This window comes from Pelobates fuscus, chromosome 4, assembly GCF_036172605.1.
Source record: "Pelobates fuscus isolate aPelFus1 chromosome 4, aPelFus1.pri, whole genome shotgun sequence".
NCBI lineage: Eukaryota > Metazoa > Chordata > Amphibia > Anura > Pelobatidae > Pelobates > Pelobates fuscus.
The window spans coordinates 171,018,899-171,036,856 of NC_086320.1; the positions used below are offsets into that span (position 1 = coordinate 171,018,899).

A 17,958-nucleotide genomic window follows, 5' to 3' on the forward strand; every position below is an offset into this window, starting at 1 on the left:
AGCCTGTGACTCAGCATACACTAGCTAAGCCTCCCAGGCATACCCTGGATTTCTTTGACCGGTTGTGCACCCACCTCTGGTTGAAACACACCGACCGGAGACGGCTTTATAAACTGGAGAGAAGAGCGGCAGCAGCGTGGATCCGCCCGGCTACCCGGCGCCACTTACAGGGAAATCCCCCTCGCAAAAGAAGAACGGCCTCCACACGGAAACAAGGCCAAAGCTTCACAGGGCGGGAAACAGTGCCGGGTACCTCGGACGCCAAGGCTCAGGACCTCAAGCCTCAGAGGTGGGTCAACCAACACACCCGTATTGCCTGCCGTTAAACGACCCCAGCAACCCGCGATGGGCAAGGAACAACCCCACATATGGACAATCTTAAAGCACGCAGAGATCGGGGGCGCCGATCAGGGACACTCAGTCTCCTAACTTCTCAAAATGGCGGCTCCAGTACTAGCACAGATCTGGGGACATCAGCAGAAGGCTCACCGTACGTGCTTCCAAGCAACATAAGCCTTCCCTCCAGGTGTCTGAGATCTCAGTAGTCTCTAATCAAACTGGGGATCGGGTGAGAAGGCAGAGGGCTTACAGTGACTGCCCCAAAGACATCTGTTCCTCCTGGCTCACTATTCATCTGGTGGAGTCCTGTACTTTTTTTTTTTTTTCATTTTTTTTTTTTTTTTTTTTGTCAATCTTTCTTTTATTGAGGCAGGAGTTGAATGGGGTACAGAATCGAGAAGAGGGGATGCACAGTTTTTATACAGAGTGGGATCACTTTGACACAGTAGTACATCTCCTTCAAATGGCAGCCTCATTTTATATTTTATATTAAGCAAACGTTCAAAAAGTTAATAACACGTGTAAATTAGCAGTTATGAAGGTAGTTTGAACTAAACGAGTATATTAAACATGCTTTCCAGAGAATTAATAACACATATATTACTATTTGTCGCTAATCTATAGGTTTAAAGTACAAGTCATGAATCAAACTTAGGGAATATGCGACATTAGGCTATTGGCCAAGTAGAGTTTAAATGTTAGGCAGGCTGAACCATTGCCTCTTGGTCACCGAGAGGCGCATAGTATTGATACTAAAACATAAAAAAGTACAGTGAAATTGCTAAGGCAAGCTTGTCATGTAGTATACAGCTATCTGGCAGGCAGCAGTCGTATATCAGTTAGGGCATGGTGACTGGCCTATCAATCTAAGATAAGATCTGTCTAGTGGCATATGCTAGATCATAGTTAATCTATGTATTCAGGCCAGGAAATACGTCTGACGCATGTGTGAGTGCATGTTTGTGGGTGCCATGCGAACTTCGAGTATATAAGGTTATAATATAAAACAAGATTTGAAATAAAACAACATTCCATATATTAGCTATTCGCTCAGTGTGCTACCAGGCTTGCATGTTTGCAAATTGTCATGGTCATAGGTATATTCACAGTTGAAGTACCTAGCGAGGCTACACATAGATCAATTGAGGGACTAAATTATATTCATTCGGTTACGCTGTTATTCAGTTATGTATGACAACTTAATGTATGGTCGAGCTTACTACGTTTGCAGGTACATGCAGTAAGCTGTGTGTCTCAAGATTATAACAAGAAATGAAATGTATATGGCTAGCCTATATTTAAACCTTCACACGGGGTTAGCTGTATCTTACATAGCTGAGTAGTGATGTCAGGTTGAGGCATACTAGGTTATCATGGAGAGACAAATTAATTACTGAACATATAAGAGGCAAAACAAAAGTATAAACATATGTAGAATGAGATATTAAACAATATAGTCCATTGCAAAAGGTCAGCTGTCCGAAATATGCTGTGTCGCCAGGTCATGATAGTCCCTCTCAGCCTATTCCTCTTGGTGGCAGTTTGTGTACCTGTTGCAAGTATTACTGTTTCAGTCCACTTTGCTCAGCCAATACCGGCTTTGGCAGCTTGACCGGTGGGCCAGGGATAGTTGCCGGTCTGGAGGCTGACCGCCTCGTGGTCCGGCGCGGTGTGCTCAGCATCGTTTCTGCCCGGGTTTTCCCGATTCCCTGCTCTCCGCCCGCTCCGACCGGGTGCTTGGTGTCTGGGGACCTTGTGTCTTCGGCCCGAGGCCTTGGTAGGGGTTCTTGCCACAAGTCCATTGGCCCCATCAACAGGGTCGTGGGCCTGAGGGTTTGCCGGTGCACGGCTGTCCCCTCGGGTGTATGGGTGGCGTGGGAGGTTTACCTCTAGACGAACCCCCAGCTCGGAAGAAGATCGTGTGGCCCCTTTAATGGCTGGGTGTGTTTGGCGGTGAGTCCGGGGTGTATTTAGGAGCTTGCTTGGGTTGGGTACTATCTCCCCCTCGTGTTTGCCGACATGGTTCGGGAAGGCCTCGCCTAGGCTGCGTTTCCGTCGAGAGGCCGCCTTTGCCTTCCGTGGAGGGATCACCCACAGGTGGCGCCGGGTAGCCGGGCGGATCCAGGCCGCCAATTCTCTTATTCCTCGTTTGTAAGGCAGGCCCTTGGTATTGTGCCCCCTCCACAGGCGTGTGCATAGCTGGTGTAGGAACTCCAAGGCGTCCCTGGGTGGTTTAAGGAGTGTGCTTTGCGAGGTTCCCGCCATGTGGCTGGACCCGGAACATCCGAAGTCCAGCCTTGAGTGGGTAGGTGCAGTTGTTAGATCAACGTATGTCCCATTAGTGGGGACCGGGATAACCCCCGCCGGTCCATAGGGGGGGGAACGAGGGCACCAACCTTGTCTCGTATCTTGCTTCAGCAGTGAGAGAGCGGCCGTCTCCCTCACCGCCGCCATGCTCGTAGGCCGCAACCCCGTGCGGGTCGGGACCGGTGCAAAGATCACCTTGCTTGGTGTCTACACGTAGGTCTCGGTAGCCCCAGTCGTTTGGGAGTCGTTATGTTGCGGTTCACAGCCTCTGTTCGTCGGTAGTCGACGGTGTGCACGGTGGTAAGCAGGAGCAGCAGCGACATGCGACTGCTCCGTTCTGCGGCCAGGCCCCGCCCCCTCATTTTTGTTTTTTTAAATGTTTTTATTGTGTGTTGCTTTGAATCCATTTGCTGCCAATCTTCACTGTATCTACCTAGCAAGTGCATATGTCTCTCATACTTAAATTGTCAGGATATGTACCTAGTTTTAAAGCTAAGAATACTTACCCATCCACTGACATACCCTGCATAAGCATGATCCATTAATTTAACATTATGCAGTAATATCTTGCTAGCACGATGGTTTCTTTTTTTTTTTGCTATTAAGCATAGACGACCTAGCATCTTCCTGATATTTGTTAGCAATGTTATGCCTAGTGATTTGTTCATATGCATTTAACGCAAGCCCATTACTATAACGGGGTTCTCAACAGCATGTTTCCCTTTGAGGTATCACATAGTCATTCTATTATTTTACTTAATTTTATATCTAGCTAGAAATGCCTGTTTAACTATTGAGTCTAACCTGAATAACATAAGATGCCTAGCCTATGCCACATGACTTTGTAGCCTCAGATGGTGCTTCAACTTGACACCCATTTAATGCTCCAAGCGAATTGTATGTGTACAAACATTTGACTCCACTCGGAACCTAGATCCAGACCCAAGCTAAGCATGTGTTAGACCGTTACCTATTACCACGTAACTGCTCAATTAATAGGCACTATTTTACTAGTTGGTGGGGAATACTATGGCAACCCCAGCCTGTTTAAAATCTTTAGAGAAACTGAGGGCTTACCTGCACGTACACCTATTAGTCTGTATAAAAGTATGTAGGCTTATGTTAATTCTTAACTTAATCATAATATTATGCACTGTTGCCACTATGTCATAGAAGAGGCTAAGCTACTACACTACATGTTGTTTACTACTCGACTTAACCGTATATAGATATAAAAATACGTGCTAGAATTTGCTTGTACCTTTATGTTATAATGTTTTGAAATGTGCTAGAGGCTTGCCTTTCGGGTACCTCTTAAGCAACTGTTATAAACTTACGCACTACAAAAATAAAGAATTAAAAAAAAAAAGAATAAAGGAAAGTTTCTGTTTTCCAAGCGTTATGTTAATATCTTATTGTGTAGTTCATACCAGCCCCACTTTTAAAGAGATTCTCTAAGCATTCAAATAACTTTAGCTTAAATTGCACTGAAAGGCACCATAACCATTTAATCTTATTGAATTGGTTTTAGTGCTTGGGTTCCGCTGGCGCTGTCCCTTTATTTGGTGTTAAACCATTTTTCAAGCAGTTTAGCACTAAATAAGGATCCCTAGCCAGCCACAGCCCCAGCTCCTACTGGAGGTATGGCTAAGACAGATATAAAAACACTTCCTTCTAGCAATGAAAATTCATAATAGCAATGGGAGCTATGATAGGCTTCCTCATTAGCCCAAGCAACACAGACGGTATGGGCTGCTTGGGAACCCACGCCGGCGATCGCGGTTGGGGGGACTCCCAGGGAGCCCCCCCCCGTGGCAGATCTTCCTCCTCCGGTCCCCCCCCGGCCATGTGAGAGTGAGGTCCTTGCGAGGACCTCGCAATCACATGGCCGGGTTAGCTGGCTTCTGTATTGCCAGTAATTACTGCCTGTAATGACAGGTGGTCCCCTTGCTGGCTGAAAATAAAATAAAGTAAATGTTAAAAGTGTAAAAATATAATAATATATACTATATATATATATATATATATATATATATATATATATATTATCAAATTACATGTATACTGATTAAATATATATAGAATTATTGTTATATATATATATTTATATATAATATAAAAAAACATGTAAATACGTTGAACAAAATAATTTAAAAAAATATATAGATGTGTTATTTCGTTCTAACTGTATTGTGATATTAATATATATATTTATATCAAAAAACACGTAGAACGAAAGAATATATCTATATACATAAATATATACGTATATATCACTATTTACCTATATATAAATAAAAATATTTAAAAAAAATTATATATATATATATATATATATATATATATATATATATATATATATATATATATATATATATATATATATATATATATATATATATATATATATATATATATATATATATATATTTATGTAATATTTTTACATAATTGGGTATCTTAATTAATTACAATTAGCGGGACCTGCCTGACAACCCATGCCAAAGTAAAGGGAATTTAATTTGCTAGCACAATATTTAACCCTATAACTTTCCAAGACACCATAAAAACTGTACATGGGGGGTACTGTTCTACTCGGGGGACTTCGCTGAACACAAATATTAGTGTTTCAAAACAGTAAAATGTATTACAACGATGATATCGCCAGTAAAAGTGATGTTGTTTTGCATTTTTCACGCACAAACAGCACTTACACGGACGATATTATTGCTGCGATACTTTTTACTGTTTTGAAACACAAATATTTGTGTTCAGTACCCCTCATGTACAGGTTTTATGGTGTTTTCAAAAGTTACAGCGTCAAATATAAGGCTTGTGTTTCATTTTTTTCACATTCAAATTTGCCAGATTGGGTACGTTGCCTTTGAGACCCTATGGTAGCCCAAGAATGAAAATTACCCCTATGATGGCATACCATTTGCAATAGTAGACCACCCAAGGTATTGCAAACGGGGTATGTCCAGTCTTTATAGTAGCCACTTAGTCACAAACACTAGCCAAAATGGGCGTTTTTTGCATTTTTCACACACAAACAAATACGCTAACTTTGGCCAGTGTTTGTGACCAAATGGCTACTAAAAAAGACTGGACATACCCCATTTGCAATACCTTGGGTTGTCTACTATTGCAAATGGTATGCCATTATGGGTGTAAATTTAATTCCTGGGCTACTATAAAGTCCCAAAGGCAACGTAACTAGTCTGGCGAATTTCTATTTCAAATGTAACGTGCTATATTTGACCCCGTAACTTCCCAAAACTCCATAAAACCTGTACATAGGGGGTACTGTTTTACACGTGAGACTTTGCTGAATACAAATGTGTATTTAATTACAGTAAAAGCAAACAGTATTATGACGTTGACAGTTAAAATGTCATGTTGAACTAAAAAAATAAAAAAATCTTATTTTCTCCCAATTTTTTCATATTAAATAATGTTTCATAGCTAAATATTTGATATTAAATGAAAGCCCTGTTTCCCCTGAATAAAATGATATATAACAAGCGGGGGTGCATTTAATATGAAAGAGGTGAATTACGGTTGGACAGACATATAGCGCAAATGCCAGGTTTTGTTTACATTTTGTTTCGTTCACAACGTGTACATTTGGCTCCGTCCTTAAGGGGTTAAATGATAGCAAATGTATTGATTTTGTTTTATATCTATTTAAAATGGTGGTTCCTCCTGAATCTCTCAGTCAGTCTCGTCTCACGCAGGATCTAATGCAGTGGTTTGAGTGGCAGGGAGCATATTTGGAAACTAACAACAATCTGAAAATCTTTCTTGGTCAATACTCTTGAGGCCACTGATATCCATAAGCATGTCATCCGTGTTTGACCAATAATTCCACTGCTCATGCTGTCACACTCTATGTAGTAAACATACACATCCATTCATCCATGTCCTTAATATCAGAGGAGAGGGGAACAGCTTCCCGACCCTCCTGGGGTTGACCGAACGCTACTAGGACCGTGTTGAGAATGTTTTTGTTTTTCCTTTTTCTTCACTGCCTACAGTTAAATAATTACTGAATTAACAAAGTCAATTAGAATAGTTGCTCTTGTTGGGACAGTTTAAGCAGCATAACCACAGCCTAGTTTATATTTGACACACTTTTATAAAACCTAAATATTGCAAATTAATATGCTGTTTAGTTCTGGGAAAAACAAATGCATCTGTGTTCTAAACTCTTTAGAAAAACAAAACAAAAAAAAACCAGAGGACCAGAATAAAAATGAAAAATAGAGGAATGGATCTCAACAAAAGATTTTGCCTCCTAAAGAGGGACAGTTAGGATGCATGTGTGCAATTAAAGAAAAAGACAAAAGAAAACATTAAACTTATTTTACTACTTTTCCCTTTGCAGGAAAATGCCAGGCAATCCTATATTGATGTTGTTTCCAGTCTGGTATCTTCTGAATCCTCTACAAATGATAAAACATTGCCCGGCACTGGTCGTCAGAAATTTGAAACACTCCAGGTTTTACATGAAGACAATATGACTAAAATAATTTTAAACCGGCCTGAAAAGAAAAATGCCATTACTCTACTGGTAAAGAGCCCTTGTTTAAATATTTTTTTGTTTTTAATATTTATTTTTTTATTTTAAATTATATAAACTTAGACTTTTACAAGTCTCACTCGAAGGTTGATTGTTTTAATAATTCAGAACACATTCACCATGCAGTATAGGATTTTAAAACATAATCTGCCTGTTGGAAAAGTGGGCCATTAATGAAAAGGAAGAAAAACAAACCAAAAAAAGTTTTAATTTTTCTTTATTTATATCTTGCACCCAAATGCAAGGAGCCAAAAAGTACACCATAAAATAAAGACAAGATTAATAACGGAGGTATCATATAACACAGTACAATGTCAGAGATACAAGGTTGGGGCAAGGGTTTGTGTGTGTGTGTGTGTGTGTGTGTGTGTGTGTATGTATATAATATATAAATATAAATATTTTGTGTACGGGGTAATTCGAGGACGTACAATTGAAGTATGTACTTCGATAAGGCCAAAGTCGGTTGAGGTGTGCCGAAACCGACGAGAGGTTAGGTCTGTAAAAAAAGAGGGCCCACCTGGTATATTGATGTGTACATAAAAAGGGTGAGGTGGGAGGGGAACTTCCAAACGGCGACGATAGGTAAGCTGGGGTTACTGGGGATTTAAATAGGAAAATAACCCCTCCCACAACTTCAGGCATCTGCCTTCCATTTGTGTACGGGGTAATTTGAGGACGTACAATTGAAAGTATGTACTTCGATAAGGCCAAAGTCGGTTGAGGTGTGCCGAAATCGACGAGAGGTTAGGCCTGTAAAAAGAGGGCAAAATTGTAAACAAGATTAATAATATTCCCACAATTGGCAATCGTTTAGTTACATTATCGAAAAGAAGTCTTATTTCCATCCTGGGTTAGGAATGTTCCTATTGTAATCCAACGACCCATAATTCTAATTATGTTTGACGTGACCTGCCCACTAGAGTTGCTGATGTTGTATGGAATGAGTGGCCCGAGTAGAGGGAAGGATTAAGGACTGGGTGGAGTATTAAAGTAACAAATATAGTTATTAGAGAAAGTAATGGGTAGTTAGGGACCTGGCTAATCTGGTCTTTGACTATGAGTATTGTTTGAACCGGGCATACTTTAAAATACCCGATTGATATGTTTGGTATGAGGAGTAGATATAATGTAAGGTTGTTGATTCCTGAATTCTTGACGCATGAGTTAAGGTTGAATTCTTCCGACAGTAAAATCAATTTTTTTGGCTTCATGAAACCGCAGAAAGCCAAGTAAGTTGCTAACTTAATTACTATGTTAGTAGGGTTATTGAAGGGACGTTTAATCGTTAATTTGAAGATTTCCCCTAAGATTTACTGTTGATAGGGAGTGAATTGGATGTTTTGTGGAGTTTTGATTCTGACCCCTGTCAGCACCTTTATTGAATAAGAAACCAATTGGGAGCTGTTGGGTATATTGTCTACATGTAATGTTAAATTCCTGTAAGTATAGTTTCAATTGTATTGTAGGCTAGTTTCAAAGAGATGTGGCAAAAAATTGTGCAAGCAACCATTTACAATTGGAACGCATTTATCATCTTGAAATCATACACAACTCTTATACATATTGTAAGTTTTTAGTAAGTTCCATTAGTATTGGTAGACAAACTTACCTGCGTAATTGTCAAACTAACTTAAGGCATGATTAGATCTTTTTTGAACTGTAAATGAACTCTAGGCTGAATGTACTTTAAGCTCAACCGTTACCTTTAAGCAAGCCCAGACTTCAGGAGTTTAGGATTGGTAAGGGCGGGGGATAGTGCAGGGGACCTGGGATGACGGGGATAGTGTCTATTAAAGATAGAACGTCGCCTGGAGCTATTACTTGTAGCATCCTGTTAGGAAGGAAGGAGAGAGAAGGGGGAAAAAATATATACATGTTTTTAACCATGCAAAACTTTGATGACAATTGAAATATCCCATGTGTAGAGCTGGTTTGTTAATGAGTATTGATAAGCGAAGATATTGACTATCCAGTGAGAGGTGTGCGTGGCTCTACCTTTGATTTGGGCTCTGTGGACTTGTAGCTATTATGCGTTGTAGCGGGGTGTTGAGCTCTTGGAGGCGGTAAAAGAGACAATCCTTGTGGCCGTGACATTTGAGGCCCTACCTAAGTCCCTGCAGAACAGTAAGGGAGGCACTAACTCTGAGTTGGGCCGTTGGGTGGAACCTCCGTGTTGAGGTGTGCAATATTTGACTAAGGTCAGCTCTTCTCACCTTTGGCAGCTTGTTTTTTGTGGATGAGCGTGAACATAACCTTACAAGCGTGAGCAAATTGGATAGAAGCCGAGAGAAAAGGGCTGGAAAAGGCATCTGACAAAACTACCGGTTGTGATGCAAAACTAGAATGAAAACACAGTGACTAACAGTAGAGAAAATATGTGTGCTCTTAATATAGGAATCTGAAAAGAAGATTTTGATTGTGGTTTAAGCTTAAGATGATATGAGTCATATAATAAATACCCTTATGATTGTTTACTTGATAGGCTTGGGATCGTAATTACATGTATTATGAGATGCCTGTAGGTGTAACTTCTTAGACAGAAACAGATAGCATGACCGAAAGTCAATCCTGATGGACTTCTTGAAACGTAAATAACATAGTGAAACGTATGTAACATTAAATTAGCGTAACAAATGATTGAATGCGTTTGGAGAACCTTTCGAATGTCGAGCGTGTAGAGACAAGTCCTTATTAGTTGCGAAGGCCGAGTGATGTTTGAAATGAAACAAGTGGGAATTCTGGTTTACCCTGTCTTTACTAGACTTGCTAATGTTTTAACCTGCATTGCACTGTATGATTGACGTAGACGTGACAATTAAGCAATGGAATGAGTCATCGTATGGTAATCTAGAACTCAATGTCCTAAGACTCCCCTAATGGGTTGCCAAGTAATAAATAGTATACTCTAATGAATAAACCTGGAAGCAGTCACTATATATGCATAATCGTATAGAGGATCTGACGGTGGTCCGATACAAGGCCTAAATATGTACAACGAGTAAACGTAAAAGGCAGCGTGAGGCCCAATATACGTGTTTAACTGAAAATATATGTAAGAAATCAAACACCTAAAACAAATTGTTGGAGGAAACCGCTGATCTTGGTTTCTACTAAATTGCTATGGGCACCTAGTGTATGAGGTATAATAGTAATCACAAAATGAGTGACAAGTTGGAGAAATATATGTATTTGGGTATCATCATTGTACTGCTATATCTAATTATCTCGTAGACCCTTAGCCCGTAAGTGATTGAAGTATTGAAAGCATGGATTAGCTTTGTATGATAGTTCTGATATACTAAGAAAAAGGAAACTCAAAAGGCTGGAAAGTGGGGGGAAGGAAAAGACACTCCCGTATCCCACTGCCGAGCCTCCAGAGTGATGGACAGCAGTGATGGACAGAATAATATAGGGAGAAATATGTATGGTAGGAACAGGGCTAGTCAGGAGCCTAATAGCCAAAAGGAACCCTCACAAAAAAACAGAGAGGGGATAGAAGGCAATATGTACCCCCATACATAACTCGGGTAACAAAGCAGTAGGAGAGAACAGGGAAAGGGAGAAACACACACTCCCAACCAAACAGTAGTGCTATGCTAATACCCTATCTCCTATAAAACACCTTCGTGGGTGTTCTAATCTAAATGCTGTCATAACATCTGAAGCCCCAGGTTACACACACATGCTAGAAAAACATAAATGAAAAAGGTGCTCAGAGCAAAGTGCTCAAAGAGTATTAAAAACACAGAAGAACCCGACGTACGTTTCGGCGTGACCACACGCCGTCCTCAGGGGTATCAGCAGTGAGCAGAAACTGTCCGGGTGGTAAATTTATACCTTAAGCTCATAAGCTTTATTGTAATCACCTAAGCTGCTCTGTGTCTAAGCTATCTATCTCTCTATTTTTTTCTATCTAATTCGATCGCTCTATCTATCTAATTCGATCGCTCTATCTATCTAATTCGATCGCTCTATCTATCTAATTCGATCGCTCTATCTATCTAATTCGATCGCTCTATCTATCTAATTCGATCGCTCTATCTATCTAATTCGATCGCTCTATCTATCTAATTCGATCTATCTATCTATCTAATTCGATCTATCTATCTATCTAATTCGATCTATCTATCTATCTAATTCGATCTATCTATCTATCTAATTCGATCTATCTATCTATCTAATTCGATCTATCTATCTATCTAATTCGATCTATCTATCTATCTAATTCGATCTATCTATCTATCTAATTCGATCTATCTATCTATCTAATTCGATCTATCTATCTAATTCTATTTCTATTCCTTTCATCCATATACATACCCAAATCCATCCACTCCCATCATCCATATACATACCCAAATCCATCCACTCCCATCATCCATATACATACCCAAATCCATCCAGTCACCCAGTCACCCACCCACACTAAATAAATGTACTTACTGTTTGAATCCTCCCCTCCTCGGTCTTCAGCCTTTTCAGACCTGTCAGCTCAAGCCACTCCCACAGCCTCAGCACACAATGCGCATTCACAGTGCTTTGTGTGCTGATAGCACGTCTGAAGTATTCACCCATGCGTGAATACGTCAGACGTGAATGAGGCCTTTTTAGGGCTTCTGAACTCGGAAGTCCCTCTGGTGGCCGTCTGATTGACTGCAACTGGAGGTGTTCCAAGCTTCCAATGTAAACACTGTATTTTCTATGAAAATACAATGCTTACAAGAAAAAGGCTGCAGGGAGCTGTAGCACTCACCTGAACAGCCTCATTAAGCTGAAGCTGAAGTTGTTCAGGTGACTATAGTGTCCCTTTAGTGTATCTCTTTCATGTCGTGGAGACCGTAGGGGTTTCACTTCCTGTCAGTACTGTAACTGAGAACGCATGGAATAGCTCGGCGTTCGTTAGTACAAAAGCCGAATGCGGAAAATAGCCGAACAGGTATTATGCATTTGAGTGCCATTATTCTGAACTTTTATTTTCACGAAAGAAAGGGATAAGAAACTGAAAAATGTTCGTATAGCCAAAATAACTTTTGAAGTTGCGACTTGCCGAAGGGTATTTCGTTTGTATGATTATACTTACGAGGGAACGCTATGTTTGTGTTAGTATGTCAGAGCGGAATGACATCAGAGGTCAGCGCAAACCGGAAGAGGAAACAGGAACTTCCAAACGGTGACGATAGGTAAGCTGGGGTTACTGGGGATTTAAATAGGAAAATAACTCTATATATCTATATCTCTTAATGGCCATAGCAGTCTTAGACGTGGGTAGTTGGCTACAGGCACTCTGTGTAGGAGTGGGTTGTTTCTCTGTTAAGATCCTAGGGACCTGGGATGCCTTCATGTGCCAGACTGCAGATGCGTTTAACCTTTTGAAGTGTTAATCATGAATATTTTATTACAGTAACATACAAACAGGGAGGGTGATGTGGGTGATCCTACTCTGGAGGGGGTTGCACAGAGTAGGCACTTTCCTACCAGCGGCGGTGCCACACTGCAAGTGTCTGCCCTGGCAATTTGAGTAGACCGTATACAGTGGAGCGGGCAGTAAGCGAGCTGTTGGGATCAATCTGTGGTCTGGCTATATAGTGCCCTTGCTGCGCTATACTGATACTGGGAGCCAGGAGGAAGTATCACCCCAGATTAGGGATTAGTACAGAGCTGCAAGGGACCGCAGCAAACTACGGAACATCATTGATAATAATTGAATTGCATAGCAAATATATGTTGAGTGAGTGTGTGTGTATATTTCCTCCAGGTAAGCTAGGTCTTTATATTGTTTTAAAGGAACACTGTTGTTTTTTAGGAGATACACCTCCATAGAAAACAAGCATGTATTATTATTTTTTTCTTGAGCATTGGGGGGGGCTGAAAAACAGCTTGCAAAAACTGCAGACCTGTTTTTTTTTCTTTTAAAAGCCACGATCTCTTTCCCTAGCACAGACCCCACAGGGCAATATACCAAACATAGGCTATTCATTATAAAGGCCCTGTGCTGAATCCGTGACCACTCCCATGTGCAGAACAGCTCTTACCCCTCACAAGAGGAGTAAGGCAGGTGAACCAGAACAGCAAACTGGCATGGATTATGTTTAACTTGCATTTGCAAATCATTTTCAATTCTCACCATGGGTACATTTTACATTTCATTCCAGATGTATAAGGAAATTGGCCAGGCCTTAGAAGAAGCTGGAAAAGATGAATCTACTATAACTGTCTTAACGGGTATGTAATCAGTTTAAGTCTCTCTGTGTCTGATATGAGAAATTCTCCAAAAAAAAAAACCCACTAAAGTCTTGATGTAGTGGTTTTCGGTGCATAGACCTATTCATGCAGATTAACAAATGTAAACGTTACTATTTTTTTTTTTTTTTTTTTTTTTTTTTTAAGTGCAATGTTTACATATGCAAGTCAGAATGTGTGTAGTGGCTGCCAGTCAATCAGACAGCGGTGAGATTCCTTAATGAAGACTTCCAGTAATTGAAACTCTGCATGTTTGGCATCTCTGAATGCTTTGAATGCATATGATTAGCTGAAGATTCCTGCACATGCCCAATAGGACCCCAATACTTCTCTTTGGGAAGCATTAGATTGGCCCAAGATCATCTGCCAGGATAATACGTGAGATGTAAGAAGAAGAAAAAATACAGTAACACAGAGATTGGGAAGAAGCAGGATAAAACATGAAAAGAAAAACACTCAAACTCTCACTACTCTTGGGCAGTGACAATGATTATAGTATTAATAGGCCCAAATATAATATATAATATGCTATAAAAAGTTACCTGTGCACTATAAATAAGAGATTTTAGTACCACCTGCAATGGCCATGAAAGCATACACTCAACTGCCAGGATCAAGTCAAAACTTTTAAGTCCTACACTAAAATTGATACTTTCTGCTGAATCTTTTTGAGACAGAGGTATTTTTATAATCCCCTACAAACTAATTTACCCTTAAGGCACACATGAGGTAGGTAGCAGCACTGTGACATGCTGTGTAGCTCAGAAGTAAATATAAACACAAAAGGGTAAGCCCTGCACTCAAACTCCCACTACTCTTAAGCAGTAATGGCTATCAGCCCAAATATATAAACAAAACAAAATGGTTAGCTGTGCACGATCTATCACAGGTAATGCAGTTATTTGTTTTTGTACATTTTATTTAGAACAATGTCACTTTAAGCATAATTATGATAAACGATTTTGAAATTGAAGACTTCTTATGTCCAAGTCTCGCTTTTAAGCAATCCCATTACAATTTGAAAAGTTCTTTCCACCACCGCAACTCTGCGTTAAAGCAAATCACCAACCCCAGTCACTAAAGCTCCAACGGCTATATTTTAAAACAGATAAACAAAATAATTAATTCAATAGGGCTGTGAATTCCCATAGCCTAATTTTTTGGGAGACTGAGGAAGTGCCTGTGAGGCATGAAATGTGTAAGCAATCATCATGGTGGTATCTTCCCTACATTCCTAGTTGTAAATTTTAAATGAAGAAATGGGTCATATTTAACATTTTATTATGCACAGTTTGGGCATTTTCTCCCTGTTTATCTGGCTATTTTAACCCTGGAAATGTGTGTTCCTGGAATCTCACCTTTTGGAGACTTGATAAACAACATAGATATCATTAGAGACTATTGCAATTATGTTACGGAGTCAAATTGTGTTGTAATGGAACATTTGTTCTCATTAAAACATGTATACACTGATCAGCCACAACCAGGGCTGCCCCAGGGTCCGCCCATCTTGAGCTGTTTAAAGGGACCCCTAAATCCTCCCAAAAGGATGCAGTGTAGAGGATGAAGTGTGGGTGTGTGTGGTAAATGCAGTGTGTGCAGGGGATGCCTAGTGCGTAAGTATGTGGGGTAGGATAGGGGCTGCATTCTGTGGGAAAACGTGTTTTGTATATGTTTTTTTTTTTTTTTTTTTATCCTTTATTAATTTTATTTCCCCCTCCATTCCTCTTATCTGTGGCCAGGGAGGGGGGACCTTACACTCCTGGTAGTCTAGTGGCATTATACAGGATGCCAGGTGCTGTGTAGTGACATGGGGACCCAGCAAACATGATTTTCAGCTTCCGACAGCTCCTCTTTTCGACTATCGTGTGTGCTCGGCCCCCTCTTAACTATAATGCCTGCCGAGGGCCCTCACGGGCAGTGGTCACAGCCGGACTGGCCCACCGGGATACCGGTAAATTTCCCGGTGGGCCGTGGCATCTGGGGGCTGCGCAGCTATGTGCCACCGGGTGGCCGGTCCGGTGGCACACTTAGAGGGGGCCGTCCGCGCTCCACGCTTGAGCAGCCTCACCGGCACTCCTAATGCTCAGGACTGAAAGAGGAGGGAGCATCTCTCTCTACCATGCTCCCTCGCGGTTCTCACAATTCACAGCAGCATCTGTGCTGTGAATTGTGGGAACCACGAGGGAGCATGGTAGAGAGACATGCTCCCTCCTCCTTCAGTCCTCAGCATTAGGAGTGATACCGGAGAAACTGACGGAAGCCGAGCACAGAGAGATGGACACAGGTTTCTTCAGGAAGGAAGAGATTCTTTATTCGATTCACCGACCGGGACTCAGAGGGACTAATGTCACCAAAATACAACAAGATCTGAGCCCCGAACATACAGTGTAGGTCCCTTATATAGGCATATAGCTCCACCCACACATACTCTTACCCAATCAATCGAACAAGAACTAACTTCCTGTTTGACCACATGGCTTGCCCAGCACAATGGAGGAGGGGAATACTACATCCTGTATTCTCGCACATGCTCCGTACACTACTGATTGTATCTTTGCCACGTGCAACCAACCGACCGATACACTAGTACAGTGATGGCGAACCTTTTTGAGCCCGAGTGCCCAAACTGCAATACATGCCAACTTTTTTTCCCTCAAAGTGCCAACACGACAATTAAACCTGAATACTGAGGTTTACGTTTAGAAAAAACTACTCGTACAGTTAACAACTTTTGTTTTAAAAGAAGAACACAACATAGAGTTAAATTATACAAATTTTAAATAATGATATAAATTAAGCTTATATTAGTATCTCCAACAAATGTAATACATACACACAGACTGCTGAACACATTCACACACCGAGACATAGACAGACTGCTAAATACACACACAGTCCGCTAAATACACGCACACTGCTGAGTACGCAGTCTGCTGAATACACGCACGCAGTCTGCTGAATACACACACACACACACACACACACACACACACACACACACTGCTGAATACATAAAGACTGCTGAACACACACATATACTGCATTGAGGGGTGCAGTGTATGTGTCTGTGTGTAATGTTGTGTGTGTGGGGGGGTGGGGTGCTGTGTGTGGGGGGTTGGGGTGCTGTGTGTGTTTGGGGGAAAGGGTGCTGTGTGGGGGGGGGAAAGGGTGCTGTGTGGGGGGGGGAAAGGGTGCCTGTGTGGGGGGGGGAAAGGGTGCCTGTGTGGGGGGGGGGGAAAGGGTGCTTGTGTGGGGGGGGGAAGGGTGCTGTGTGTGGGGGGGGGGAAATGGTGCTGTGTGTGGGGGGGAGGAAAGGGTGCTGTGTGTGGGGGGGAGGAAAGGGTGCTGTGTGTGGGGGGGAGGAAAGGGTGCTGTGTGTGGGGGGAGGAAAGGGTGCTGTGTGTGGGGGGAGGAAAGGGTGCTGTGTGTGGGGGGAGGAAAGGGTGCTGTGTGTGGGGGGAGGAAAGGGTGCTGTGTGTGGGGGGAGGAAAGGGTGCTGTGTGTGGGGGGAGGAAAGGGTGCTGTGTGTGGGGGGAGGAAAGGGTGCTGTGTGTGGGGGGGGAAAGGGTGCTGTGTGTGGGGGGGGAAAGGGTGCTGTGTGTGGGGGGGGAAAGGGTGCTGTGTGTGGGGGGGGAAATGGTGCTGTGTGGGGGGGGAAATGGTGCTGTGTGGGGGAAGGAAAGGGTGCTGTGTGTGGGGGGGTGCTGTGTTTGTGGGGCGGTAGGGGTGCTGTGTGTGGGGCTGCTGTGTGTAGGGGTGCTGTGGATAGGGGTGCTGTGGGTGCGGGGGTAGGGGTGCTGTGGGTAGGGGTGCTGGGGTAGGGGGGGTAGGGGTGCTGGGGTAGGGTGCTGGGGGTAAGTGGGGTAGGGGTGCTGTGGGTAAGTGGGGTAGGGGTGCTGTGGGTAGTGGGAGTAGGGGTGCTGGGGGTAGTGGTGCTGTGGGTAAGGGGGGTAGGGGTGCTGGGGGTAGGGGTGCTGTGTGTAGGGGGAGTAGGGGTGCTGGGGGTAAGGGAGGTAGGGGTGCTGTGGGTAGTGGGAGTAGGGGTGCTGGGGGTAGGGGTAGTGGGAGTAGGGGTGCTGGGGGTAGGGGTGCTGGGGGTAGGGGTGCTGGGGGTAGGGGTGCTGGGGGTAGTGGGAGTAGGGGTGCTGGGGGTAGGGGTGCTGGGGGTAGGGGTGCTGAGAGTAGGGGTGCTGTGGGTAAGGGGGGTATGGGTGCTGTGGGTAGTGGAAGTAGGGGTGCTGGGGGTAAGGGGGTAGGGGTGCTGGGGGTAAGGGGGTAGGGGTGCTGGGGGCAAGGGAGGTAGGGGTGCTGTGGGTAGTGGGAGTAGGGGTGCTGGGGGTAGGGATGCTGTGGGTAAGGGGGGTATGGGTGCTGTGGGTAGTGGAAGTAGGGGTGCTGGGGGTAAGGGGGTAGGGGTGCTGTGGGTAAGGGGGTAGGGGTGCTGGGGGCAAGGGAGGTAGGGGTGCTGTGGGTAGTGGGAGTAG

The 17,958-nt window shown here is 42.8% G+C and overlaps 1 protein-coding gene across 2 annotated transcripts in view; it reads left to right on the plus strand.

The window, feature by feature from the left end:
• Nucleotides 1-17,958, plus strand: part of LOC134608714 (enoyl-CoA delta isomerase 2-like) — an 89,334-nt gene that overhangs the window by 55,453 nt on the left and 15,923 nt on the right. For both annotated transcript variants that reach the window (XM_063451771.1, XM_063451772.1), the window contains exons 4-5: nt 7,034-7,219; nt 13,384-13,453. In XM_063451771.1, the coding sequence (XP_063307841.1) occupies nt 7,034-7,219; nt 13,384-13,453 (256 nt within the window). The remainder of the gene's footprint in view (nt 1-7,033; nt 7,220-13,383; nt 13,454-17,958) is intronic.